This window comes from Hippopotamus amphibius, chromosome 9, assembly GCF_030028045.1.
Source record: "Hippopotamus amphibius kiboko isolate mHipAmp2 chromosome 9, mHipAmp2.hap2, whole genome shotgun sequence".
In the NCBI taxonomy this organism is placed as follows: Eukaryota; Metazoa; Chordata; class Mammalia; order Artiodactyla; family Hippopotamidae; genus Hippopotamus; species Hippopotamus amphibius.
In genome coordinates this window covers 42245023-42271436 of record NC_080194.1, presented here as the reverse complement: position 1 = coordinate 42271436, position 26414 = coordinate 42245023, and the positions used below count along the sequence as shown (strand labels likewise).

The window sequence follows — 26414 nt, the reverse complement described above, 5'->3', positions numbered from 1 at the left end:
CTACCGAAATATTCAGCTGTCTGCTAGGCACCTCTCCCTGATTGCTCTGCGGTCCCCTTGGATTCTGCCCACGTGAACCACCCTTAGCTCTCCCTGGATGTCAGCAGCATTGTCTCTCTCTTAGTTGCCCAGCATCTCCGTGGTTCCCCATTCTTTCTGCTCTGCTTTTTCCCTCCAAGCTGCAAAAAACTACTGCCTCAAAATTGTGAGAAAGAGTTTCAGGGGAAGAGCACTGCTTTAGACTGGGTTCTGTCTCCCTCTGCCAGTAAGTAAGCAGCAGCTGCTCCTCTCTGAGTTCAGGCCCCATGTCAATAACATAATGATTCAGGCCTGGAGGGTGCTGAGGCTCCAGCCTGAGACTTCATCTCCTGGCTCTCTGTCTAGACACAGGTTACCACCACTCTGATCTTATCTTCCTCCCCTTCTTTCCATCCAGCATCCCCCTGCCACCCAGCTCAGCCTCTTCCACTTTCACCTACCTTTCTATAGTCCAATATGTGCTCTTTATAGAAAATTTGTAATTGTAAAAGTCATCTTTCCCATTATGGAAAATTTGGAGAGTAAAATGAAGAGAAAATCTGTATGCCAGGCTCTGAGCTAGATGGGAAGAAGACAGCTGGGTGAAACCCTCAAGGAGCTCACAGTCTGGTGAGGAGACAGGCAAGTAAAGTGTGACACCACTGAATCATCAGTTCCAGGGAAGCCCAGGGACTGTAGAAAGCCAAGGTGGCTTCTAATCCTACCTGGGAGATCAAGGAAGGCTTCCCGAAAGAAATGTCAACTGAGCTGAATCTCGGTTAAAAACATTTTAGCCCAACTACCTATATATAACTGCTATTAATGTTCTTAATTATTTATAATAATAGTAGGTACCATTTATCAAGTGTACCTAGGCACTCTGCCAGGTGCTCTAGAATATATTTTTTCTAATCCTGTAACAAAGCTATGAAGCAGCTCTCACTCCCCCCATTTTACAGATGAGGTAACTGAAGCTGAAATAAAGCAGGTGACTTTAGAAAATCAAGCCTATTATAAGTAACTATTGGGATAGGAATCAGAGATATCCTCTTATGATACTATATTTGCCTTTTTTGGACCATATCTATATATATTTAAGTGGTCTTTTTTTTTTTTTTTTTTTTTTTTAAAACCTGGTTGGTAGCCTACTGTGTAAGCCAGGGATCTCAAACTGGCAGCCATGTTTTATTTTGGCAACTCAGTTTTTTTGTTTTTTTTTTTTTATTGTGAGTGTAATGCCTTAGAGGTTGGAGCATAGACTCTCCAGCCACAGGCGCCTATTTCCTATTATATCATGTGCTTGCCTGTCAGACATTTATATTGCCCACTTGGTCCTAAAGGTGTTTGAGTTATGATCCTAATTCCGTATTTGGAATCTGCTTTTTTCACTTATTATTTCTGTTTCTTTTTTTTTTTTTTTTTTTATTTATTTATTTATTTATTTATTTTCTTGGCTGTGTTGGGTCTTTTTTGCTGTGCGTAGGCTTTCTTTTAGTTGCGGTCAGTGAGGGCTACTCTTCGTTGTGGTGTGCGGGCTCCTCATTGCTGTGGCTTCTCTTGTTGCAGAGCATGGGCTCTAGGCACGTGGGCTTCAGTAGTTGCAGCACACGAGCTCAATAGTTGTGGCTCACAGGCTCTAAAGCACAGGCTCAGTAGCTGTGGTGCATGGGCTTAGTTGCTCCATGGCGTGTGGGATCTTCCTGGAGCAGGGATCGAACCCGTGTCCCCTGCATTAGCAGGTGGATTCTTAACCACTGCGCCACCTAGGAAGCCCCACACTTATTATTTCTTGATGATTTTCTCATTTTAGAATTATCCATAAGCCTAATTTTTAATTTTATTCTGCCTTTTAAAATGTGTCACTTATCTAAGAATCTCTACCACCTTAAGTGGCCTAAATGATTTTCTCCTCACAGCTGCTTTGCTCAGTTCTCTGAGCATTCTCTGTGTGTGGAAGCCTCCTTGAGCCGGCCCCCTGAGAAGATCCAGAGGTGATGAAGCCCAGCTCCTATCTCCTGAGCTGACTGTTGGGAGAGGAAGATGGGGAGAGGCAGGCGCTCTTAGCTCATACCCACAGACTGACTTGTGCCTTAGGAGGGGTCCACACAGAATTTGTTGGGGCTCCAAGAATGCATGGATCACCTCCAGGCAGAATGAGCAAGTCAGGCTTCGTAGAGAAGGTAACCTGTGATCTCCCTTTGAAGGATTTCACTAGCTAGGAGTTTAATACTTAAAGCTTAGACCATTTTCACATCTTAACTAAGACGAAGGAGAGGTTGAAATATATCTCTGTGCACATGATGGCAGATAAAACAAAAATATGGGGAGCTATTCCATGATGAATATTCAGCTGAGGGGGACGTGCTGGTGCCAGCCCGCCTCTCCACTCCCAGAGCCTCACTCCACCGAGACTCACAAGGGATTTATTGCTCATTTTAATCACATCCAGAGAATGAATTGGCAGGAGTATTAGGCAGATAGGCCTATCATATATATTTTATTTGCATATCCCAGTGACAGAATCACAAGCACGTTTCCTATCTCTGTATTTTTTCATTTGCTTCAGGGGTAGCTGGGGATGCAGTGCTCCCCTGGGCCCTGCATTCCGGGCTGCTAGCCTGGGTGCTCCCATCAGATCTGAAGGAAGCCATCAGGAGAGAAGGAGTTAGGTATACAGGGAGGTAAGAGAGTTATGTTCCCCCTGGCTTAGGGTGAAGAGAGACTTCTTCCCTGCGTTGCCCAGCCTGCTCTCTGCTGGGCATCTCACTTCAAGTACCAGTGTGCCACATGCCTGGCTCTGTGCTTGGCCCAGACAGCCCAGAAAGCACCGTCTGACCTTCATTACAGGTTCTCCATGGGCCAGGCATAGCGCTCTGTGCTTTATGGGGACAGGCTTTTTCTTATAACTTCTTAAAAACTTTTTGTTGAAATATATTTGTATAAGGTCCGCATATCAGAAGTATACAGCTCACTGTATTTTCACAAACTGAATATACCTGATCAAGAAATAGACTAGGGGCTTCCTAAGTGGCGCAGTGGTTGAGAATCTGCCTGCCAATGCAGGGAACACGGGTTCGATCTCTGCTCCAGGAAGATCCCACATGCCATGGAGCAACTAAGCCCATGTGCCACAACTATTGAGCCTGTGCTTTAGAGCCTGTGAGCCACAACTGTTGAGCCCATGTGCTGCAACTACTGAAGCCCACACGCCTAGAGCCCATGCTCCGCAACAAGAGAAGCCACAGCAATGAGAAGCCCACGCACCACAACGAAGAGTAGCCCCCACTCACTGCAACTAAAAAGAAAGCCCACACACAGCAAAATAGACCCAAAACAGCCAATAAAATAAATAAATAAATAAATAAATAAATTTAATAAAAAAAAAAGAAATAGACTATTACAAGCACTCATTTGTATCATACTCCCTTCCATTTGTTACCCATCCCTAAGGGTAAGCATTGTCCTGATTTGTTTCACTTTTATTTTTACATAATTTCAAAGATAGTACAACAAATTCCCATAAATCTTTACCCATATTACCAGTTAACATTTTATTGCATTTTCTATGTTACTTTTGTATATATAAAAATATATAATTTTTTCTGAACCATTTGAGTTAAATTATATACCTGCTACCCCTTTACCCATAAATACTTGTATGAATTTCCTAAAAAATAAAGGACAGCTCTTTCCCATCTTGCAAGATAGCAGGTGAAAAGGCTGAGAAGCCAGATCCTAAGGATAAAAAACCTGAAGCCAAGAAGACTGATGCTGGTGGCGAGGTTAAAAAGGTGAAGCAGGTTAAGAAGGGGAGGCCCCACTGCAGCTGAAACCCTGTCCTGGTCAGAGGAATTGGCAGATATTCCCGATCAGCTATGCATTCCAGAAAGGCCTTGTACAAGAGGAAATACTCAGCAGCTAAATCCAAGGTTGAAAAGAAAAAGACGGTGAAGGTTCTTGCTACTGTCACAAAACCAGTTGGTGACAAGAATGGTGGTACCCAGGTGGGTAAACTTCACAAAATGCCTAGGTATTATTCTACTGAATATGTGCCTCGAAAGCTGTTGTCACGGCAAAAAGCCCTTCAGTAAGCATGTGAGAAAACTGTGCGCCAGCATCACTCCTGGGACCATTCTAATCATCCTCACTGGGCGCCACAGAGGCAAGAGGGTCATTTTCCTGAAGCAACCTAGCAGTGTCTTGCTACTTGTGACTGGGCCTCTGTCCCTTAATCGCGTTCCTCTGCGTAGAACACACCAGAAATTTGTCATTGCCACCCCCACCAAAATTGATATCAGTGGTGTAAAAATCCTAGAACATCTCACTGATGCTTACTTCAAGAAGAAAAAGCTGCATAAGCCCAGGTACCAGGAAGGTGAGATCTTCGACACAGAAAGAGAGAAATACGAAATTACAGAGCGATGCAAGGTTGATCAGAAAGCAGTGGACTCACAAATTCTGTGAAGAATCAAAGCTGCTCCTCAGCTCCAGGGCTACCTCTGCTCTGTGTTTGCTCTCACCAGTGGAATTTATCCACACAAAGTAGTGTTCTAAACTTCTTACAAAGAACCTAATTAACTGAGTCCATTTAAAAATAAATAAACAGAAGACATTTTCTTATATAACCTCAGTATAATCCTCAAAATCAGAGCATTAATATTGATATTAACTAATCTACAGATGTTATTCAAATTTCACCAGTTGTCCCAATAATTATCTTTACAAGAAAAGAAAATTCTGGATCTGAAGTTGGATTCAGTTGTCATGTCTCTTTAGTCTCCTTTAATCTACAACAGTTCCTCAGTCTTTCTTTCATAACGTTGACATTCTATTGAGTACAAGCTGGTTATTTTGTAGACTGTCCTCAGTTTGGCTTTGTCTAATGTTTCCTTGTGATTCAACTCAGATTATGCATCTCTAGCAAAAATACCCTCTGGTATTTATTTTCAATAAATTTGTTAGGTAGCCCCATGCTGAAAGTAGGAATATGACATTTGTGTTTTAAGTCTCATCTCCCTAAATAGGCTCTGAACTCCCTGAAGGCAAGAACAGGTCTTATCTCCAGGGTGGAAAGTGCAGGCACTCAAGTTAGACTACATGGGTTAGTGTTCTGCCTTTATTACTTGCTAGCAGTGGGACCCTGCTTTAATTACTTCATCTCTGGACAGTGAGGGAGGAGATCCTCTGAAGTCCACAGGGCTGTAAGGATTAGAACAGCTGGTCCCAAATCAGGCAAGACTCATCAGTCCATGCTCAAACTAGTGAGTGGAAGGAAGTTTGAGGAGTAACAGGATATTTACATAGTCTCTGAGTCCCACCCCACAAGATACTTTTTAATTACAAAGGGGAAAATGATGGTGGAGAAACTTGGCACAGACCACCTTAACCAAGTGATCAAATTTAACATCCCCAGCAACAGGTACATCAACATCACGTGCCTCCTGATGTGATGCACTGAGGAGAACAAAACTCATTTTCTCACCTTAGCCACTCCTTGCCCTGCTTAACCATCTCTCGCCAGTCTTGTCTCTGGATCAACTCAGCTGTTTGCAGAGGAGAGACATGATCTGATTTACATGTTAAAAATATGGCTCTGGCAGCAGGAGGAGGGTCAGCTGGAGGAGAGGAGAGTGGAATCTGGGATGCCGGCATAATGGTCATCAAGTCTGATGGGACTGATGCCTGCTCTGTACCCAGCTTTCCTCTGCAGGGATGTGGACTTTGAGCTAGTTCAAGAGACTTTCAAGTCACTTAGGTGCCCCTCCCATCCCCTAGCCTCTCCTGTCTGCTCTGTATTTCCCAGGCTCCTTTGTTGGACCCATTGGGCTCCTCTTGTCATCACTCCCCTTCTCAGGACTCTTTTCATCATCCACACAGCCCCCAGTCTCATCTCTTACCCCACGGTCCCCTTTGTTGACCTCCCCATCCAGTCCTCTCTGTCTCCCCCAGTTTCAGGGCATGGTAGAAGCCTTGACTATAATGTGAGTTGGGGTTGGATCCAGGAGTCAGGAGGATGGGGCATATCTGAGTCTGTGAGCAGCCATTGGGCTCTGCCCTGACCTCCCACAAGAGGCAAACTGCCTACCACCCCTGCCCTGGCTCTCTCTCAGTGAACATACTGCCAGGTTTGTTATCAGACCTGAGGAATGCCCAGCAGTAGGGGTGCTGCCATATCCCTTCATGCTGTAACTCTCCTCTGCAGAGCCGCTCTGCCCAGCCACCCACCTCCTAGTGAGAGCCCAGCTAGGCTTCACCTCGGCCTCCCAGCCCTTTCCTGGAAATGCACTCAGGGCCAGGAGGGGTGCCATATTAAATCAAGAATGATGGAAACCAGTGGCCATGATTACCCAGCCGAGATGCAGCATAGGGAGCTGGTCGCTGCTGGCTCCAGGTGAGGGCTTCTGAAGCTAATTACATGTGGCTTTTATTAAGATGATCGCTCCCCCACTCTTGCTCTCCTGAGTGGCTTCCTCCTAGTGCCTCTCAGCCCAGTGCCCTCTGCTTCTGCAGGCTGGGTCATCTACCCTATCTCCTCCTCCAGTGGAATCCTATCAGAGCAGGGCCTTGACCTCAGTCCCTGCAGCCTTCCTCCCCATTTCCTCAGAAAGCTGGGAACAGCATTGGCCCACATTCATAAGCACCCTTGCCAAGTGCCTTCTCCCATCTTCTCTCCTCTCCCGCAAATAGAATATACACAGACCAAGTGTTTTTCCTTTCCTAGGTTCTTCCACTGGTTAGCTTTCCACAAGCCTGAGCTCATAGCTCATGCCTTAAAAAGTCATTCATTCATTCAGCATATTTTTTTTTTATAAATTATTTTATTGGCTGCATTGGGTCTTTGTTGCTGTGTGCGGGCTTTCTCTAGTTGCAGAGAGTAGGGGCTACTCTTCGTTGCAGTGCACAAGCTTCTCCGTGCAGTGGCTTCTGTTGTTGCAGAGCAAGGGCTGTAGGCGCGTGGGCTTCAGTAGTTGTGGCATGTGGGTTCAATAGTTGTGGCTCGCGGGCTCTAGAGTGCAGGCTCAGTAGCTGTGGCACACGGGCTTAGTTGCTCTGCAGCATGTGGGATCTTCCCAGACCAGGGATCGAACCCATTGTCCCCTGCATTGGCAGGCAGATTCTTAACCACTGCCCACCAGGAAAGTCCTCAACATTTTTTTTAATATAAACTCTCTGCTAGGCATTAGGAAAAGAACAAGAAGCAGTATCCTTCTGCCTAGTTTAATCCCATTGTCCTGTACATTTTTATCAGAAAATCTTATCCAGTTTCAGAAGTTTTTCTGAAGAGATATATAGCACTCCAGGCTGGGAGGGAGTATGCTGGAGTCAGGATGTGCTCAGATCTAGGCCATAGGTTGAATCTTTCCCAGTACCATCTAGAAAGCTCCTGAGAAACTGGCCAAATCACAGTGTAATCTTTCCCCCAGGCTCACCCCCCTATAGAAGTCAAGAACTCTTTCCCATTGCCCAAGATAATCAGGAATACTAAGATAATCTAAAATCATGACACTGAAGAAGAGTGAAAGAGGTAGAAATTTTTCCCTAAAGAAGACTTAAGGAGGCCACAATGGTCATACCCAGACCAACAAAGTGGTGGGAAATGTCGTGTTAGGCTTTGCCTGCAGCAAAGGGAAAAAGATATGTTTTGTGAGGCCCCACAAACAAATGGATGGAAAGTAACTAGAGGTGGAGTTCTCTACCACATAAGGAAAATTGACAGGCAGAGCTGAGCCACCCCAGGCAATAGAGGCGTCCTGAGAACTCAGTTGGTATTGAGACTGTACCCTGCAGACCCAGGGTTCCCAGGGGGAGAAGCCTCAGGAGCCACACTGGGGCTGTGGGGGCATCCAGGTGGGCTTGGCTCCTGCCTTCTGCTTAAGCCAGAGCGACTGAAGAGTTGCCCTTATCTGTGGGGCTCCATGCAGATTAAATTAGTTAAAAGGTCTCTAGCACCAAAACAAAAACCAAAAAAAAGGCACTATCAAAATGTAGCAAAGGAGAAGTTACATTTATCAAAGCCCTGCCATGGGCCAGGTACTATGCTGGCCACTTCTTCGTATGCGTTTGGTGTATGCCAGAGACCTGCCAAGTGCTTTGTATACATCATCTCATTTAATCCTCACCAGCTTCCCGCAAGGATCCTGCGAGGTAGGTATGAGTACCATCATCGCCATGTTAGAGACACAGAAACTGAAATTCAAGGAGGTGAATTAACTTCCCCAAGGGCAGCTGACTAGTAAGTAGATTAGGTGAGGTCTAAATTCACATCTTTCTGGAGCAAAGCTGCTTCTTTCTGCCACACAATGTGCCCTGCTATGAGCCAGAAGAGGAGTCAGACTCCAGATGGGGACTGCTGTAAGAATTCAGTGAGACATTACATATAAAGTGCTGAGCACAGCGCCTGGCCCACAGCAGCTGTCCCACAAACAGTAGTTACCTCATTCACTTTGCGACATGTATTGACTCCTTCTGTGCAAAGGGCCCTGAGCTAGGTGCTGGAGCTATAGGGGTAAATAAAACATCGTCTTTGTCACTATGGAACTCGTGTGTGGAGTAGGGAGACATAAACAGTCAGTTAAATAAGTGCGCCGGAGGTCCTGGGGCCAGGGCAACAGGCTCCTTAGACAATTTGGTGTTTAAGCTGAGATCACTTAGAGGTAGGTAGGAATAGAGAAGACTTTCATCTTCTGCTGAGGGAGCAGTGTGAGCAAAAGGCCCAGAGGTGGGAATACCCATCCCTGAGGGGAAGTGATGAAACAGACCTAACAAACCCTTGGAGGCCAGCTTCATTCCACAGCCAGCCTGACTGCAGGCTGGCCAGTGCTGTACCATCAGGTATGTGTGTATCTCACCATCAGAGCCTTGTAGCCCAGTGGACCCGAGTGCTGAGAGGGGCTGGGTGAGCAGGGAGGAGGAGGAGGCAGATATATGACCAGAGTCGGCAGAGCCAGGTGATGTATGTAGCGCCTGAGGGAGCTGCACGATGACGTGCTGGATTCCAACCGGCAAGCGTCGCTCCGCTGGGATCGGCGCCGAATTATTGCTCCATATGAAACCCCAGGACTGATGGGAGCTTTCAGTTACAGACTGATAGCAACAGCCAAAATTGGATTGTTTGCTATTTATTTTTTTTAACTTCTGTCAAGGTCACTACTGTAACAGGAAAACACTGCCCAAGCAGCAGGTATTTTTCATCCACTCTGCCCGCAAGAGCAATCTGCAGCCACAACTTTTGTGACAGGGCCTTACCTTGGCAGCTCGCTTCCTAGAAAGCTGTCAGTATTATAGGGGCCCTAGGGGAAAGAAGCCTCCTGAAGACCCAGGTCTTTCTGTCCCACTTCAAGACCCGCTCCTTTCCCCACCCCCCAGCCCCCATCCTCTGGCCTCCATAAATGTTTTATCATCAGACCCATGCATTCATCCCTTCCTGCCCAGTCTCCAGATAGTCCCACAGCTCCCACGAGGCCCAGTACTCCAGCTCCTTCAAGCCTCCTGTCTCCCAGAATTGTTCCGTGCTTTATATATCCTTCTCTTCTCTGTACTCCTACACCACCCAGTCTAGCTGTTAATTTCTCTTTATATCTGTCATCCACTTCATTTTTACAAACATTCACCAGATGCCTCCACTGTGCCAGGACCCATGCCGGGAATAGCAGTGTGTAAAAGGCAGCGCCTACCCTCAGGGGGGCTCATAATTGACTTGAAAGACAGAATCACAAACATGCAACAAAGTCGTTTTTAAGTAATTTTTTTAGTGATGGGTGGAGGGCTAGAAGTAGGTGCACATGCTTTGGAACCATGAGGGACATGAAATGGCTAATTCTGCCTAAGAAGTATTTGTGTGCAGACTGTGCCTCACCTCCCCTGCCCAGCTTTGAGCTACCTGAGAGCAAGGCCTGACTCTCCTCTCCTTCCTCACAGCAGGACCAAGCTCGGGCCTCCTCCTTCTGCCTTTTCTGAAATGGACCAAGCTAGAGGCCAGACACATGCCAGGCACTCAGCATCATCTAAACCTCCCAGGGGGCAGGGTACAAGTCTCCTCCTTCCCCCTGCCCCACCTTTCCGTCCTCGCATGCACAGGGCCAGGCACACAGCAATTGCTGAATACATGTGTTTAATTGAAATGCAGTATCGTTGAAATAGAGGCTGTTCATAGCTCTGGTTTGAAAACCAAAATGATTTTCAAGAGGATAAGTGGAAAAGGAAAAGAACCTGTATTTTTAAGCACTTGGTGCACACCAGCCATGATGCTAGGCACTTTCTATATACATCATCATATTTAGTCCCCAATTTACAGAGGAGAAAACTGGGGCAAAGTAACTTGCTCCAGGTAATAAGCACATCTTGTAAGTGATAGAGCTGAGATTTGAACCAAGTCTTCTGTCAGACTCCACAGTCAAGGGTTAATCTACTAGCAGTACTTACTTTCCTAGCAGGGTGAGCCAGGACCCCTGAGCAGTAGCCACCCGAGGTAGGAGATGAGGTGAGGCCTAGGTTGAGGTGCAGGGGGAGGACTGGGCCAGCCTCCCGTGGTCATGAGCCAGAGCTGTGCATCAGGACCCCCAGAGACCCAGACCTGTGTTTTTCCCCCTGGGTTGGGAGATAGAATGAAATTAGGATCCTCCTGGGCCCATCGCCCCTGAGCCACCTTCCCGCTCTCCCCACAGTACCAAGAGAAGCAGCGGAAGCACGAGGCCGAGGAGCGGCGCCGCTTTCCCCTGGAGCAGCGGCTGAAGGAGCACATCATTGGTCAGGAGAGTGCCATCGCCACAGTGGGTGCTGGTGAGTGTGCGAGATGCTGGCCCGCGCTGGAAAGGGCAAGGAAGCTCATAGTCCGCAGCAATGAGGTGTAGCCTGCTAGCTCCATGCTGGGGAGACGTGGCTAATAATATTATAGCAGAACATTTGTTGAGTACTTCCTGTGTTCTGGGCAGTGTTCTAAGCTCTTTGCATATGTCGTGTCATTTAATCTGTACAGCACCCCTATGAGTTGGTGCCGTTAAATGGCCGTTTTAGAGATGAGGAAGCTGAGACAGTAATTTGCTCAAGGCTGCTTTCCTATGCTTTGAATTTAACTCTGACCTTCATCTGGTCCACTGCCCCCACCCCACCCCCATTTTTCAGGTGGGGAAACTGAGACCCAGAGAACAGGAGTTTGTCCATCACTAGTAATGTAGCAGGGGAGCCAGAACTAGAACTTTTATCTTCTGTCTCCCAGCCTGGAACTCTGCCACACTTCAGTATAATTTGTCAGCAGCTGGCTCAATTTTAGGGAAAACATCCTGAACAAGTCTTGAGTGCCGCCTTCTCCACCTCGGAAGCTCTTATGTCCGGTACTTTGACCCCTGGGAGCTAGACTGCCTGCTGGTGTAACCGCTAATCTAATAACCCTCCTGCCCATGCAGACCCCACTGGAGAGATATATCAAACTGAGATTCTGCTCAGGATGGTGGCCTCATCATTGTTCCTCTACTCAGGTGCATGACTTCCTGAGGGTGACCTCAGACAGATGAGGCAAGGACATTGGAGCCCTGGGCCTGGCTTAGACAAGGGGATATCCCCCGAGGCAGTGGTTCTCAGAGTTGTCTCTGGACCAGCAGCACCAGCATCTTCTGGGAACTTGTTAGAAATGTGGATCTGAGGCCTCGTCCCAGACCTGTGGAATCAGAAGGTCTGGCATTAGGGCCCAGAAATCTGTGGGGTTTTATGTGTTTTTTTGGTGGGGGGAGGTTAATTTATGTTGTTTTATTTTTATTTATTTATCTTTTTTGGGCCACACTGTGCAGTTTGTGGAGTCTTAGTTCTCCGACTAAGGATTGAACCTGGGCCCTCAACAGTGAAAGCACGGCGTCCTAATCACCAGACTGCCAGGGAATTCCCCAGAAATCTGTTTTTAACAGGCCCTGCAGGCAATCTGAAGCTTAGCTCAAGTTTATAAACCTCTTCCCAGGACTTCCCTGGTGGTCCTGTGGTTAGGACACTGCACTTCCACTGTCACCACCACCGTGGAGGTGAAACCCCCCACTTCATCATGTCTGAGGTAGAGAGAAAGGATACCCTGGGAGCTCTTGGATTGAAGAGAAGAGGAGGAGCCCATGGGAGAGACAGATAACCTAGCAGAGATCTGAGAAAGCATATCCTGCTGGAGTCTCATGTCCACTTCTTACCCAGCCCTTTCCCAGCAGGTTACCTGCTCCCCTGACCTCCTGCTTCTCACCAGCCTCTTAAGTCCATAAGCTGTGAAGCTCCCAGAAGTAGTTGGGGGGAGAGGAGGACATTAAGATGGAAATAATTCAGTCAGCCAGGGCTCAAATAGCAGGTGGGCCACTTACCAGCTGTGCATCTCAGGCTGGGCATTCAGCTTCTTTGAGCATCAGTTTCCTCATCTGGGTATCAGGGAGCCAGACCCAGGACTGTCAGACTATAAAGCACATGCTCTTTCCAGTATGTGCCACACAGCACTCAGTAAAACCTAGTCCCCGTCCTCGAGATGTTTACCATCTAGGGTTGGGTACTGTGCTCTGTAGGCAGGCCCACAGCTATTTCCTTCGACCTGGGACTAATACCTAGTCCCAGCCTCAGGCTGGCCTCTTCCGCCTGTCCTACACCACCTCGCCTCTCCCTGCCGTTGGCCCAGAGCAGGAGTAGATGATTCCACGTCCTACCTCCTAGCGGCTGTCAGAAAGTCTGCCCAAGTGCTTCCTTCTACCCATGCTCCATTCTGTCACCTGCGCGCTGCCGCAGATCTGGAGGCAGATCTTTGTCCTGTGGTTTGTAGGTTGACCCTGCCAGCTCGAGTGATTCTGGAAAAGACATGGGCTGTGGGTGACCTGAGCTGCGGGGTTGGTATGCTCTCTTCCATTTGTAAGGCAGTAACTGTGCACCGGCCTTGCTAGAAGCCCTGCAGCCAGGGATCACGCTGGTAATAGATTGTGTTCAGCTGCCAGCTCAGGTGAAGCATGCGGCACTCTCTGGGTCGGAATCTGTGACCGGCAAGCAGCGGCCAGTGCCTCAGGACCTCAAGACTGAAGCAGGTGCAAGAGAGGGAGGCGGATCTAGAGGGTAGGCCAGGCCTCCCTGGGTCCTCTAGGCTAGTGTTAGTTGTGTGCTGGGGACTGGCTGGGTGGAGCCTGGCACCCCAGGGGTACCATGAGGATGGGCAGCCAGAGAAGTGCCGCAGAATGAATTGATTTGATAAATGGCCATTTATTACCCTCACGAATTGGCTGAAACCAATTTCGGTCACATCAACCCGTGGTAAGTGCTGGGATATTGATTTGTGCAAAGTAATACAGTGAATTTATCAGTGTGATCCCCAGCTGCAGGGCTTCTAGCAAGGCTGGCGCACAGTTACCGCCTTACAAATGGAGGAGATAAAGCACCAACCCCACAGCCCAGACCCCCATGACCTCTCTGCTCTTCTAGGGTCACTGGAGCCAAAGCAGAGTCATCCTACAGACCATAGGCCAGAACGCTGACATTGAAAGTGAGGCTCTCCATCCAGAATGCAGAGCTTCTGGTCTGCATTGATCGCGCACGATCTGTTCTTGATCACGGGGAAGGGGAGGATGCCTGTTGTATTGGGTAGACCTCCTGGGAGCGCAGAGCCTCTGTGCCCCACCATCCTCAGAAAGGCAACCAGCTGTCTGTTTGGCCCATTCAGAGCTAGATTCCACCCCCCTCTTCCAACCAAGTCACCTCCCGTGTTCCTATCTCAGTAAACGCACCACCATTCCCTGGTCTCCTAAATAGAAACTTAGGTGTTTCTTTGGCCTCTCCCTCCACCTCACCCCTTACAGCCCATCAAGTTCTGTCCTTCTAACTCTTAAATGGATCTCAAACCTGGCCTCTTCCTCTATTCCTAATACCACTGTCCCAGCTCAAGACCTCAGTATCTCCCATCTGAACGAAGCAGTGGCCTCCTCACTGGTTTCTCTGCCTCCTTTTCTGTCTTGGAGTGGCTGCCCTAAGCTGGCATACAAGGCCCACCCCTGCTGGCCCCCTCCTTGGTTGCCCCACCCCTCCCCACTTGGCACTGCACGCAGCGGCTGCTCCTGCTGCCCTGCACATGCTGTGTTGGTTTCCTGCCTGCATTTGTTGATGCTGCCCTCTCTGCTTGGAATTCCCTTTCTTCTGGCCCCTTCCCCACCCCAGCCCTGCCCGCCTGCCACACTCGGGCTGATTTTTACTTAGGCTCACTCAGTTCAGGAGCAGTAGACTGTAGACTCCTGAGGGCAGAGACCATGACGGAATCATTTTTGTTTTCCCAGTTCCTGGCACAGCACTCTGCTTGAAGTAAATGCTTAGTGCAGTTTGTCAAATTAATTACTTTGGTATGGCCCCTTGTCCATCTCTGTGATGTGCTCTGAGGAAAGAAGAGAAGCTATAAGCCTGCTTTCTAGTGGTTCACAAGCATACTAGGAATGTGACCGTAGAAAAATAGTTAATTACAACACCTATACTACTCAGCCTTTGACCCCTTGGATGTACAGGCCATTTTCCCAGACCTGCTTGAAGAAGCCTTTTCTGAGCAGCAGGTCAGCCTGCACAGCCTGTGGCTCCCTCTGACCAGGGGCCTGTCCCCAAAACCTATCACATCTGGTCCCAGTTGATTCTAAAGCCCATGAACTCCCCTGGGAAGCTCTACCACCTTGACTGCTCTTCCAAGCCTGGGTCTGGCCCAAATTCAGAATCTCAGCATCAGCCGTGTGCGCACAGTAGGCGCGCCATCCTATCCTATGCTCCACGTCCCTCTTTGACTAATCCAAAAATGTAATCTTCCTAAGCACTGCACCTTTCTGGACCCTCCCTTGAAGTCCTGTTTCTAATCCAAGAAATACATCCAGGTCATCCCTGAGTTGTAGAGAGGCAGTGATTAATTCAGAAAACTTCTTACAGTTCCGTCTCCCACCTCACCAGTTCAGGTGTCCCTCCTGTGCCCCTGCCATTCTTATGGTCTGGACTGCCATGCCCGTTCTCTCGCCTGCCAGAACCCTCGATACCCAGGCCTTCTCCAGGAAGCTTTCATTAGCCCTCCGCTTGGGTGCCAGGTCCTTTCTCTGGTCTTCCTGTGGACACCTTTTGTCACTGCACTTACCACATGGCCTCAGTTTGTATGTCTTTCTCCCTCCCAAAGTCAGGAACTACCTCTCATTCAGGTCTGTTTCCCCAGGGTTGGTACACAGGTGTATAAAAGGCTGTTGAAAAGGGAGTCCAACTTGAGGATGGAAGATGCCTTAGAGGACTGGGGCAGGGAGCGTGGGGGGGGACTTGAGGGGGGGGAGTCAAGGAAGGGAGGGAATATGGGGATATGTGTATAAAAACAGATGATTGAACCTGGTGTACCCCCAAAAAAATAAAAAAAGAAAAAAAAAAGAAGAAAAGTTAAAAAAAAAAAACAGATGATTGAACTTGGTGTACCCCCAAAAAAATAAATAATTAAAAAAAAAAAAAGAAAAAGGCTGTTGAACTCAGGTGAACTCAGATGAGCAAAGTCTGAGCCCATCTTGATGTTCTGTATCTCCTCCGCACAGATTCTGATCTCAGCCTCTTTCTGGAAGGGTGGCAGCCTTCCCTGCTGGGATCCCTGTCCCACAGTATGCACACGGGCACAGTCAGTGGGTGGGCTCAACAAAAGCTGTTCTTTGCCATTTTAATATGTAACCCCTTAATAGCAAGTTTGCCTTATGAAAAACTAATCCTTACAGACGAAGAAGAGAACTCTTCTCTCATCGTCCACCAGACCTGAGACACCAGTATCTACTCAGTCAGCAGGCACTTCTTGAGCTGTGTTCCTTGAACCTTTAAGCTTAGACAGGAAATTGCTAATAGACATTTAGGTGACTCAACGATGGACTTCCACTGAAGGACACATTCCCCTAGGAGATGGCAGAAGCATGGAACGAACATGTTCCAGGTTAGGTTAAAAAATCTCTCCCACTGCATCACTAGAACTTATCAGGAAAGATGAGTCAGCCTACCCAGACTCCCCTAGAACTTTGAGCTGGATGGAGGCAAAGGCCTGGCATGGGAGGAGGAGGCAGTTCTTTTTGTCTCACTTTGGTTTTGCACACATAGGGGCTTTCCTCCTGGAATGTCCCATCATACCCAGACTGCCTGGACATCTCCCCCTCATCCTCCAGGCACAAGTCACAATCAGCCACAAATGGCTTTTCCCACACTTTTCCCAGTGCTCCCATCCCACTTGGAACCCACATTTTTCATAGCAGCATTCAACCAAAAGGCATAAACCTTGTTTTAGGCTTCTTTGTAGGAGCCCCAGCACTCAACACAGAGCTTTTTTGCTGAACAAATGGATAAGGCTCCCTGGAGAGAGGTAAAGAAGAGAGTGGAAACCTTATTCACCCAAGGGTAGTAGTAACCACTTGGAGCCCTGAGAGACTCTTGGGTCCAGGCCTCACCCTTCTCTGTAAAATGGGAGTTGAAGTGTCTGGTTTTTTCCCCTTGTGATACCAGAAAGACCAAGAATTAATTCATTTAGTCAGCACACATTATACCAGTGTTGGGACAAGAGCCCCTTGGGGAATAGAATGCCTGGCACATGCACCCACAGAATACACAGTCAGATTGCGGCACAACCTCCCCTGATATGATGGCACAGACAGATGAAACCCGTTCCACTGCCTCTCTCTGAGCCTCAGTTTCTTCCTCTGTAAAATATCAAAGCTAATGGCTGCTGCCACTGCTGCTGCTATGACTACCATTATTTTTATTCTTATTCTTATTCCATTCTTTGCAACTTATAAAATACTATAACCATTAACTCATTTTAATCTTCATGTGGGGCTGACTGAGCATGTATGGCTATAGCCATTTTATAGATGAAGAAAGCAAGCCTCTAAAGGAGGAAGTGTTTTACTCAAAGTCAATCAACTAATAAGTAGCAGAGCCAGGACTCAAAACTAGATCCTGTAACTCCTGCCCTCTCCACCATCCCATCCCATAGATGAACATGGGAGTTAATGGAGCAGATGTGATGTGGTGGAGTAAACAGAGAAGAGCTGTTGCAGGTGAGACTTAGGGTGGTCTGGTAGTGGTCGACATGGCCAGGAGAAGGCGTTTGGTAAGGGAAAGAACCCAGCAAGGAGGCCCTGGCACTGGCCCAGAATGTGAAGAGGCTGCCACGCCTGTTGGAGCTTTCAGACATGGGACTGGCCAGAGAAGGGGCTGAGCTGCCTGCTCAGGCGACCCTGACACCATCTCAAGCCCAGAGAGCAGTGGTCAGGATATGGTCAGGGGCAGGGGCTCCTGAGACCGTGTATGGAATGCTGAGCCAGCTAGACTGGAAGACTGCAGAGGGACCGCTTTCCAGGGTAAGGTGAGGGAATGAGGAGGTGCTGTGATTGGGGAGAGCCAACTCCTTTCTCTAAACTGCTGAAGCACCAGTTCAGGCTCAAGCTAGCCAGAACCAGGGGTAGAGCCCAGGTTCATTTATTTACCTGTGTAACCTTGAGCAGGTCACCTAACTTCTTTATATATATTTCCTCGTCTGTAAAATGGGAATCGAGTTACCTTCCCTGCCAGCCTCATGGGTTCATAACCAGCCTCGAATGAAGTTACGTCTACAGAAGTTCTTTATAGACTCTGAAGTGCTAGCAGAGGAAGCTGTTGCATTTGCTTGTCCACAGTGAGAGCACCTATGGCCATATCCCAAATGGGGCTATCCAGATCTTTGCCTGTCCCAGCCCGACAGGACCCTTGGTCCTCAACCATCCTGCCAACCACACACCCCAGGGCCCGCCTTCCCCAGTCTTTCCTAGCTGTTTCCATTTTTCATTCTGTCAGACACCATCTGCTTGGCCGTTTTTCTCTTCAGATATTATTAGAGATATCCAGAGTTGTAATTGTTTAATAGTTGGCATTTCGCCTGTTTCACAGGGGGCCCAGATCAAGCCCACCCCAGACTCATGCCCTGGGCCTGGCAGAATTGACCAGGGACAGCTGTGCAGTAGAGTCTGCTTGGCATTATAAAGGGCTCTCTCCCAGGTGCGTTATTAGAAAAGAAGTGAGAAAAGATGGCCCCAGGCGTAATCCGATTCCACATTCTCTGTGGTGTTTTTGAACTGCATAACCCAGAGGCGTGCAGCTCGGGTGGGCTGGGACGCTTCCTGAAAGAGAAGTCAAGATCAGAACCTCAGATTCATGACACCTGGGGAACCCTGTTCCCCCAGGCCACATGTCTGAGTGATGCCTGGATACTTTTGCCTCCCCAGATATCCCCCTGAAGCCTGTATCTAGTTTATGCTCAGCTTCTTTCCAACCTGGATTCTCAACTTAGCCAACTTTTGGAAGAGTGTGACTTCTTTCAGATGACTCCTCCTCTCACCCTCGCCTCAACACACCTCCACACATAGTGGTCACAGAAGTCTAGCCTGTGCCGTTTTACAGAATCTCCACCTCCCCAGACACCCATCCCCACAGGGTCTTGTTTCTGTCAGGACACTGGGGACTCCCTCTCACCAGGCTGGGACTTCTCCATCTTCATCCCCAGCCTTCAGGTACCTGTGAGGCCTGTGAGTTCCCCTTATGGCCAGGCCTTCCAAGAACCAAGCCAGTCAGTTTAGAGATGATCTGAGACCTAGCCCAAGGGAGAGGTTAGACTGAGTGTTTTCTCAGGCCTCTCTGAGGAGTCTCAGCGAGTGTCTCCTGGGTAGGCAGAGTGGCTAGTCTGGTGTCCATGAGGTTGCACAGTTTCTGTTTCTGCTGAGGCCAGAACCAGAAAGTATCTTAGGTAGAAGCATTAGAGATGGAGGTGAGAAAGCCCACAATGTGGACCTGAACTCCTAAGACAGGTATTCGAGACCTCTGTGATCTGATCCCACCCACAACTACTCACGTTCATTCCTGTCCCTGCACCTCTGCCCCTCCGGATCCCACTCAGTCTCTGTGATCTGTCATCAGTCCCACTTCTTCCAAAAGCCTTCCTTGATCTCTTCAGACACTTCTTTGACACCCAGCCACACAGATTCTACCACACAGTGTAGCATTTAGGATTTTTGCACCTCAAGACTGGAAGATGCTTCCCTAAGACTATAACTCTTCCTCCATTGACTTGGTCTCCAGGCCTTGTCCTCTGACATGTACCCCTTTGCTCGTCTCCCCCAGCACTCTGGGGACCAGACCATGTGTGCTGTTCCATCTGCAGACTGACCTTGACATTGCACAGTACTCTCTCCCCTTCCTGCTCCTGTCATGTTTCTGTTCATGCAACCCAAATTGATACTTGCTTTTTTAAGTAGCCATATGTGACAAAAAAAGAAGACAGATTTAGAGATGCAACTCTGCCATCACCACAAGTCAGCTGGTAACCTACTAGTTGTGTGACTTGGGCAAATCTCTTTATCTCTTGTTTCAGTTTCCTGTTCCGTATGATGGAGTAGAAAGCAATATTTTCCATTCAGGATATGGGTCTTGAGTAATAAAATGTTGGCGACTTTTCCATTGGGCCTAGCAGGTAGCATGATTAATAAATGATTCTTCTGATGGTTCTGCCCCATTCTGCTCCCTATTCTTATACTTGAGTGATGCTTCTGATCCTGATTCTCCCACTCTGTGGTTGAACACTTTATTTCCTCACCTTGCACGCAGAGCCCTTGAGTATATACTTGCTCCTGAAGAGGAGAGGTCAGCGCTCACTCTAGCAGAGCTGAGCCTTGGGGAACCTAGTACATGTCTATTCCCCTTCCCCCACCCCTGCCCAGTGGAGGCCATGTTGGTGGAGGTGCTAACCAAGTGGCTAACCCTTCCTTGCCTTGAGCTCCACACTACCCTTCATTGGCTTCCAGAAAGTGCATTTGGCTGTATTTCCTAACAACAGACAAGACCTTATGGGAAAGAGTTTAGAGCTCACACCCCAGATCCCCAAGGGCCTGCCATGGGCTTCTGCCTCTCCCATTTGCATAGGGGCAGGCTTGGCCTGCCACCAGTGGTGAGTAGGTGGGTTACCAGCTGAGAGCTGAAGTTCCTCTCGAATTCTCCTTCACCAGCCCCCTACCCCCTTCACTTCCATTCACCATCCACCCGCCTTTCAGTTTCCCTGGCAACGCTGAGTGCTCATCCTGGAAAACTTTATCCGAAATCTGCTCTGGGCAGCTTTCCAAATCCATGCTAACCTGATTAGGTGTCTCTAGGGGCCTTGCCAGCTAATCAGATTAGGCAGCACTAATGGTAGTGAGGACTTTGAGTGGGCGCAGAGCAGTAAAACATATTGTATACTTAGTGATAATTATCCTGCCTTTTGTGTCATTGATTTATCTGCCTCCCTCCCTGTCCTCCCATCTTATGTGTTTGGCCGTAGCAATCCGGAGGAAGGAGAATGGCTGGTACGACGAAGAACACCCTCTGGTCTTCCTCTTCTTGGGATCATCTGGAATAGGTAATTGGGAGTAGATCAGCCTGTGGGGAAGGAGAGCTGGGGGAGCCCCAGCTGCTATGGGCCAGAATCACACGACCCACCTCTAGTTCAAAGCCAGCTCCCAAAACAACTGTCTCCAAATTACAGAGCCGGCAAGAGGATCGTCTGTCACCTTAGGAACAGCTGGAATTATGCCCCTCCCTCTGGAAGCTGTGGTGCAGGGCCTAATTCACCTGGAGGGCCAGGCCCTTGGGGTCCTGTTATTCCTAGTCCAGCTACTCTGCAGCCCCAGAGGCTGCCATTTAGGAATAGTTGAGCCACCTCTGCTGCCCAGTGCACCAGCCTTATCTAGTGTAGCTTGGGACGTAACCCTCTAGGAAGCTAAAGAAAGCCCCTCATGGCCATCACAGTGCTAAGTGCATAGCAAAATTGGTTGCAGTGAAATGGGTTGGGGATTTTTATAGCCATCTGGGCTGGATTATCTGAGGCGCTCTCACCCCCTCAGTCTCCACCCTCACAGATCCCCACCCCGGTGCCGCAGCCACTGCCTCCCATTGTCTTGACTGGGGAATTTCATGCATCTGTTGCCTCCTCTTCCCCTCTCAGCATCTTCGTGGGCACTCCCTCAGTTGTAGGGTCCCAAAGGGTTACCATCATCTCACATGATACTACAGAACTTGACCCATACCAGCCAGTGACTTCCAAAGGCTTGACCATCATACCAAATGACCCTCGAGAGCCACAACTTTGGTATTGTCATTCGTTCTTTATGTTACAAAGAAAGGCTGTGAAGCCAAGGAGAGGTGCTTTTTATCCTCTCCCAGCCTCTGGCCCGTGGCTCCAAGGGCCTGGCTGGATGGCAAGACCATGAGTGTCCAGAGAGATACAGTGCAGTGAGCCAGAAAGGCAGGGTACTCCTAGGAGAGGCAAGGTTTGTGCTGGGCTTCAAAGGACAAGATGCCTCTGGATTATAAGAGTCAACCTCTCACTCTTAGGGTGCTTCTATAGAGGAAAAAGCTTCAGTCCCCATTCACAGAAAAATCAAGATGCAGTGCAGACGTTGATTCTGGTTCCAGCTTTACCATTAATTCTCTTGGTGACTTTGAGTCACTGACTCTCTCGGAGCCTCAACATTCCCATCTGTAACATATATTATTTCCAGCATCCATACATTTCTAATATTCTTTCATCCCAGGAGATAGTCATCTGGTCCTAACCCAGTACTTCTCTTTTCCTTCTTACTAGGAAAAACAGAACTGGCCAAGCAGACAGCCAAATACATGCACAAAGATGCCAAAAAGGTAAGGGCTGGGACCTAGGCCTGACTGACAGGCCATGGAGAGCTTGCCACTCCTGCTAGCCCAGAAAATCCTAGGCTCCCTGAATCTAGCAATAGCCAATCAAAAAAATGGGCCCTGGCCGAGGAAGCAGGCCTCAGCTATGGCCCCAGCTTGGCTACCAATTGCTCCAGGAATTTGGGCAAGTTATCCAACTTCTCTGTGCCTCAATTTCTTCATCTATGAAATAGAATGAATAATCCTTGCCCTGCTTAACTCTTGGGGCACTTGGGAAAACCCAGTGAAATTCATGTATACAGCATTTCTAAGCATCTGCTCTGTGCTGGGTATTATACTAGATCCCAAATAATACAGCGTGCATTAAGACACTCCTCTGCCCTGAGGACCTCAGTCTTGAGGGAGAGACAGCTTTAGAAACATATCATGGGGACTTCCTTGGTGGTCCAGTGGTTAAGACTTTGCCTTCCAAAAAAAAAAGAAAAAAACACTTTGCCTTCCAGTGCAGGAGATACGGGTTCGATCCCTGGTCAGGGAGCTAAGATCCCAAAATGCCTCGCAGCCAAAAAACCAAAATATAAAAAAACAGAAACAACAATGTAACAAAATTCAATAAAGACTTAAACAAATAGACATATCATTACTGTCTAGTGCCATCAAGGCCATGCTAGAGGGAGTCTCAGGCCTGTAGGAGCAAACAAGTATGAATAAGAGGATTTGCTTTTCTCCATCCTATGTGAGCTTTTAAACATTATTTCTTATGCCCTAAGCTATGAGGTGGTCACAGTCCTCTTTTCCCCATGATTCAGAGGCCTGGATTCTCCATAGGACAGGGCCAAGCCCACCTGCTTGTTCAGACTCTGGCTTTCCAAGGCCTGCTCAGTTTGACTTTCTAGGCTGACCAGGAATTCTTTCACACAGAGAAATATGTCAGAGCAGTCCTTGGAGATTCCAGAAACATTTCAACTTAAAGCCAGATGTTCTTCTTCCTACTACCCTTCCCAGTGTGGGGGCATCACAGGTTGTGCACGACCCTGGATGCCCTTGCCTAGTTTCTGTGGAAGGCCTCCCCAGCTGGGGTGATGAGGAATTGCCTAGGCCTCTGCCAGCCAGACCACCAGTAACAGAGTCCTGGCCACCTCCTGTCCTTGCTCTGGCCTAGCTCCCCCTTCACCACCTCCCTGAGGGCCTGGCAGCCACAGAAACAAGGTAGCTCAGGCTGTGTCCTTCTGAGCTGCACCCATGGACCCCATCTACTGGGTCTGCCAGTAGCTGTCTGTGAGCTGCCCCAACCAAAGCCAGAGCAGACCCACTCGGCAGGCAGGAAGGCAGGCAAGAAGCAGTGCATGGCATGCTAATATGCTCCAACTGAAATAACGTTTTTAAGACAATTCATCAGGTTGGCAGCGATTGAAACAATTAGCACTCTGGAAAGAACCATAAACTAGCAAGACTATTAGAGAAGATGCAGTTACGGGCAGGAACCACCTGATTAGGGATGAAGAATTTTGAGTGGTTTAATTTTAATACTGTCAGAAAGGTTAATATTTAATTACGAATTATAATCTCCTTATCCAAGCTGTCTTAATATGTCTTCATACACAGTGGAAGTAGAAGGAAAGTATCTGCTGACTTGCTGGTGTAGAAAGGAGAAAGGGCTTGATAAAAGGCTGATGATGCAAGTCATTTTTCAGTTGGAGCATCTAAACAAGAGGCAGATTTCCACCAGTGCAGGGTGTCCTAAAAGCTGATGATGGCATGCTTCAGTACATGCCTTACCTAGGAGACAAAGGTAATACCGTCACCGCTTGGAGGCAGTGGGCTGGGTGATCCAGGCTGTGGAGTCAGCCGTTCCTTGGTGCAGGTTTTACTGTCCCGAGGCGGGTTGCTTTACCCTGCTAAGTTTCAGCTCTTGCCTCAAAGTGAAGCTAATCAGTCCTGTGTCTGAGGCTGTTGTGAGCATCAAGTGAGATACTATGAATCACAGCGAGCTCAGACTCTAGCACCCAGTAAATGCCTGACCCCTTGTCTTGTATTTATTCATCACTCTGTACTTTCCACAGCAGTACCCCCATCCACTGTCTTAAATGCTGAATTAGACCCACTTTTCAGATGAGAAAACTGAGACCCTACAGCGTTAAGGGTCCAAGGTCACCTGTTAGGGGAAGAAGTAAAATCAGAATCCAGTCTCTCAACTCTTCTCTCAAAACCGTTGTTCTCAGCTGCAAGAGGACGCTAGATTGTAGACTTGTCCATTTGTCCCCATGTCACCTAGGGAGATGAGAGGCATGAGAAGCCAGTATAACCAGTCATGTATTTTATTTTTAAATCATAGTTGTTGCTTCTATAAAACTTCTAGCTTCACCAACCCTGAGGACCAACTCGTTACAGCATCTGTGTTTAACATAGACATTATCTGGCCATATAACAGGCATGTTTGAAACCTGCCTTCAAAATCTGAGGGTTCTGGACTGTAAGCTCTCTAATCAGGGTACCTGACATCTCCAGAACCCAAGGAGTGATATGTGGGAAGTGTCATGTACAGGGCCCAGTGTAAAGGAGGGCTGACCGAAAGAATTGAGCACTGACTTGGGAGTCAGTGACCTGAATTCAAGTTCTGGCTCTCTGATCCTTAGTTTCCTCGTTTGTAAATAATGACTAATACCTCCAGACCTGGCTGCCTCATAAAGACTTGTTTGCACATTTTTTTAATTCCTTTACCAGGCCTGTGAGCTTTTTTTTTTTTTTTTCTCTTATTAACCTCTGCTGTTTCTCCCAAATTGAGCAGCCTTGTTAACTTCCATTATTAGGGTTAATAATCCTTGAGAAAAAAACCTTAATGGCATTCTGTGATTTCATCCTGATGTTGGATGGTAAAGTCCTAAAGACTGCGATTATAGCAGCAGTATGATGAAGAGATCAGGAGCAGCAGGGATCTGAGTCCAACTCTAAACTACTCTCTGGAGTTGGCAGAGATCTCTGTTTATATCAGTTTTCTTATCTGTAAAATGGATTCAATAATGCCTGTCTCATTGGAATATTATGAAGGTTAAGTGAGATAATGATGTAAAATGCTAAACACCATCCTCAGCATGTAGTAAGCAATCAGTATATGTTGGATATTGTTGTTATTGTTGCCTCACTTCTAGATAACCCTAAACTAAGATCATGTGAAACCAAAATTATTCCAGCCAACAAAATCAGGTCCTGAGATTTGTTCAGAGTTAACTTAGCAAATCAGTAAGCCTGGGATAAGAACCCAGGTAACTTGACGTAAGTGTCAGTAAGCACTGAAATCTATACTCCCTCTTATCTTGGAACATTGATTGACATATTTCTGGGCACAAAGCTCAGAACACTTCAAATGAAGATGCCAAGAGCCCAGCTGATTGATGGAGTGGGAAATATGAGACAGTGAGTATAGTGGCTAAGAGCACAGGCTTGGAGCCAGACTGTCAAGCTTGAATGACCTTGGGCAAGTTACTTTAATCTGTGCCTTGGCTTTCTCATCTGTAAGGTGGGAACGATAATAGTACTTACCTCATAGACTTATACACGTTCTAAGCCCTTTATAGCTTCCTTATCTAGAACATCGCCAGGCACATAGTAAGCACCCAGTAAGTGTCAGCTATTATCCAGATACCCATCTCATGGCTTCAAGCCTGTTGCTCCCTCTGGGCAGCACTCCCAGCTTCCCCATGTCGGTCTTCCCACCCTTCCTGAAGCCCGGGTGTCTCTTGGCCGAGCTGCCCGGGGCCCTCTGAGGACACTGGCTGGCTCATGCGCCATGTGCTCTGATAACAGTGGTCACCCCCACATGACCTGAAGAACTTCCCCAAGGCCTTTCCCACCTCGTGGATTAGGTCCTCTCCTCAGGCCATAACATAAGGGAGAAACAGGGACAGGACATGAGGGCCTGTGTACATAGGAAGAAACTGCAGCTCCAGAAGGAGAGGCAGCCAAGGCACGCAGATAGTGGAGAACTGGGCCTGGAAGCCAAGCCCAGGGCTCTTTCTGCCACCTGTACCTCAGGTACAGAGGGACAGGACAGATAAAAAACTAGAATACATCACAGACTGAATTTCTGACCCGCAGCCGAACTAGGGTATGGCCTGGATTTCAGACATAGCTACCTCCCTCTCGGGGTCTTGGCGCCCCCTCATCCCCAGCTCTCGAGAGGAGCGTAGTCAGTGGGGGCATGCTCTTAGACGGAAGCATGTGCCAATAGGAGAGGAGCCTCAGGAGTCTCTGGGGAGCCCTGGTCTGCATGGAGAGACAGGGCACCTCTGAATGCCCTTCTAGTGCCCTAAATCCCGAAATTCTTCATGAAAAGGAGTGGGCATTCTGCTTGTGTTAACTCGCAAACTCTAGATGGTGTGCTTTTGCCCTGGGGCTAGTTATGGTTGGGCCTCACCCCAGGGGGCCACTTCCCTGGAAATCAGCCCTAGGTGCAACCAAGAAGAGAGATCGGCTGCAAGCTACATTCTGGATAGCTCTTAAATGAAGTGAAAACATAAATAAATGAGAAGATTATTAGTTTAAAAGAAAAACTACAGCGTGGAGGAAAGGGAATCCTCCTACACTACTGGTGGGAATATAAATTGGTGTAGCCACTGTGGAAAACAGTATGGAGGTTCCTTAAAAGACTAAAAATAAAGTTACCATATGACTGTAGTTCCACAACTAATATGTGGCGCAGCCAAAATAAATAAATAAAAATAAATCTAAAA

General features: G+C 47.9%; 1 protein-coding gene and 1 pseudogene across 4 annotated transcripts in view; both read left to right on the top strand.

The window, feature by feature from the left end:
* Positions 1-26414, top strand: part of CLPB (ClpB family mitochondrial disaggregase) — a 171006-nt gene that overhangs the window by 104828 nt on the left and 39764 nt on the right. For all 4 annotated transcript variants that reach the window (XM_057747655.1, XM_057747654.1, XM_057747656.1 and 1 more), the window contains 3 exons: positions 10683-10797; positions 20333-20410; positions 21635-21690. In XM_057747655.1, the coding sequence (XP_057603638.1) occupies positions 10683-10797; positions 20333-20410; positions 21635-21690 (249 nt within the window). The remainder of the gene's footprint in view (positions 1-10682; positions 10798-20332; positions 20411-21634; positions 21691-26414) is intronic.
* On the top strand, positions 3729-4572 carry LOC130859986 (60S ribosomal protein L6-like; annotated as a pseudogene).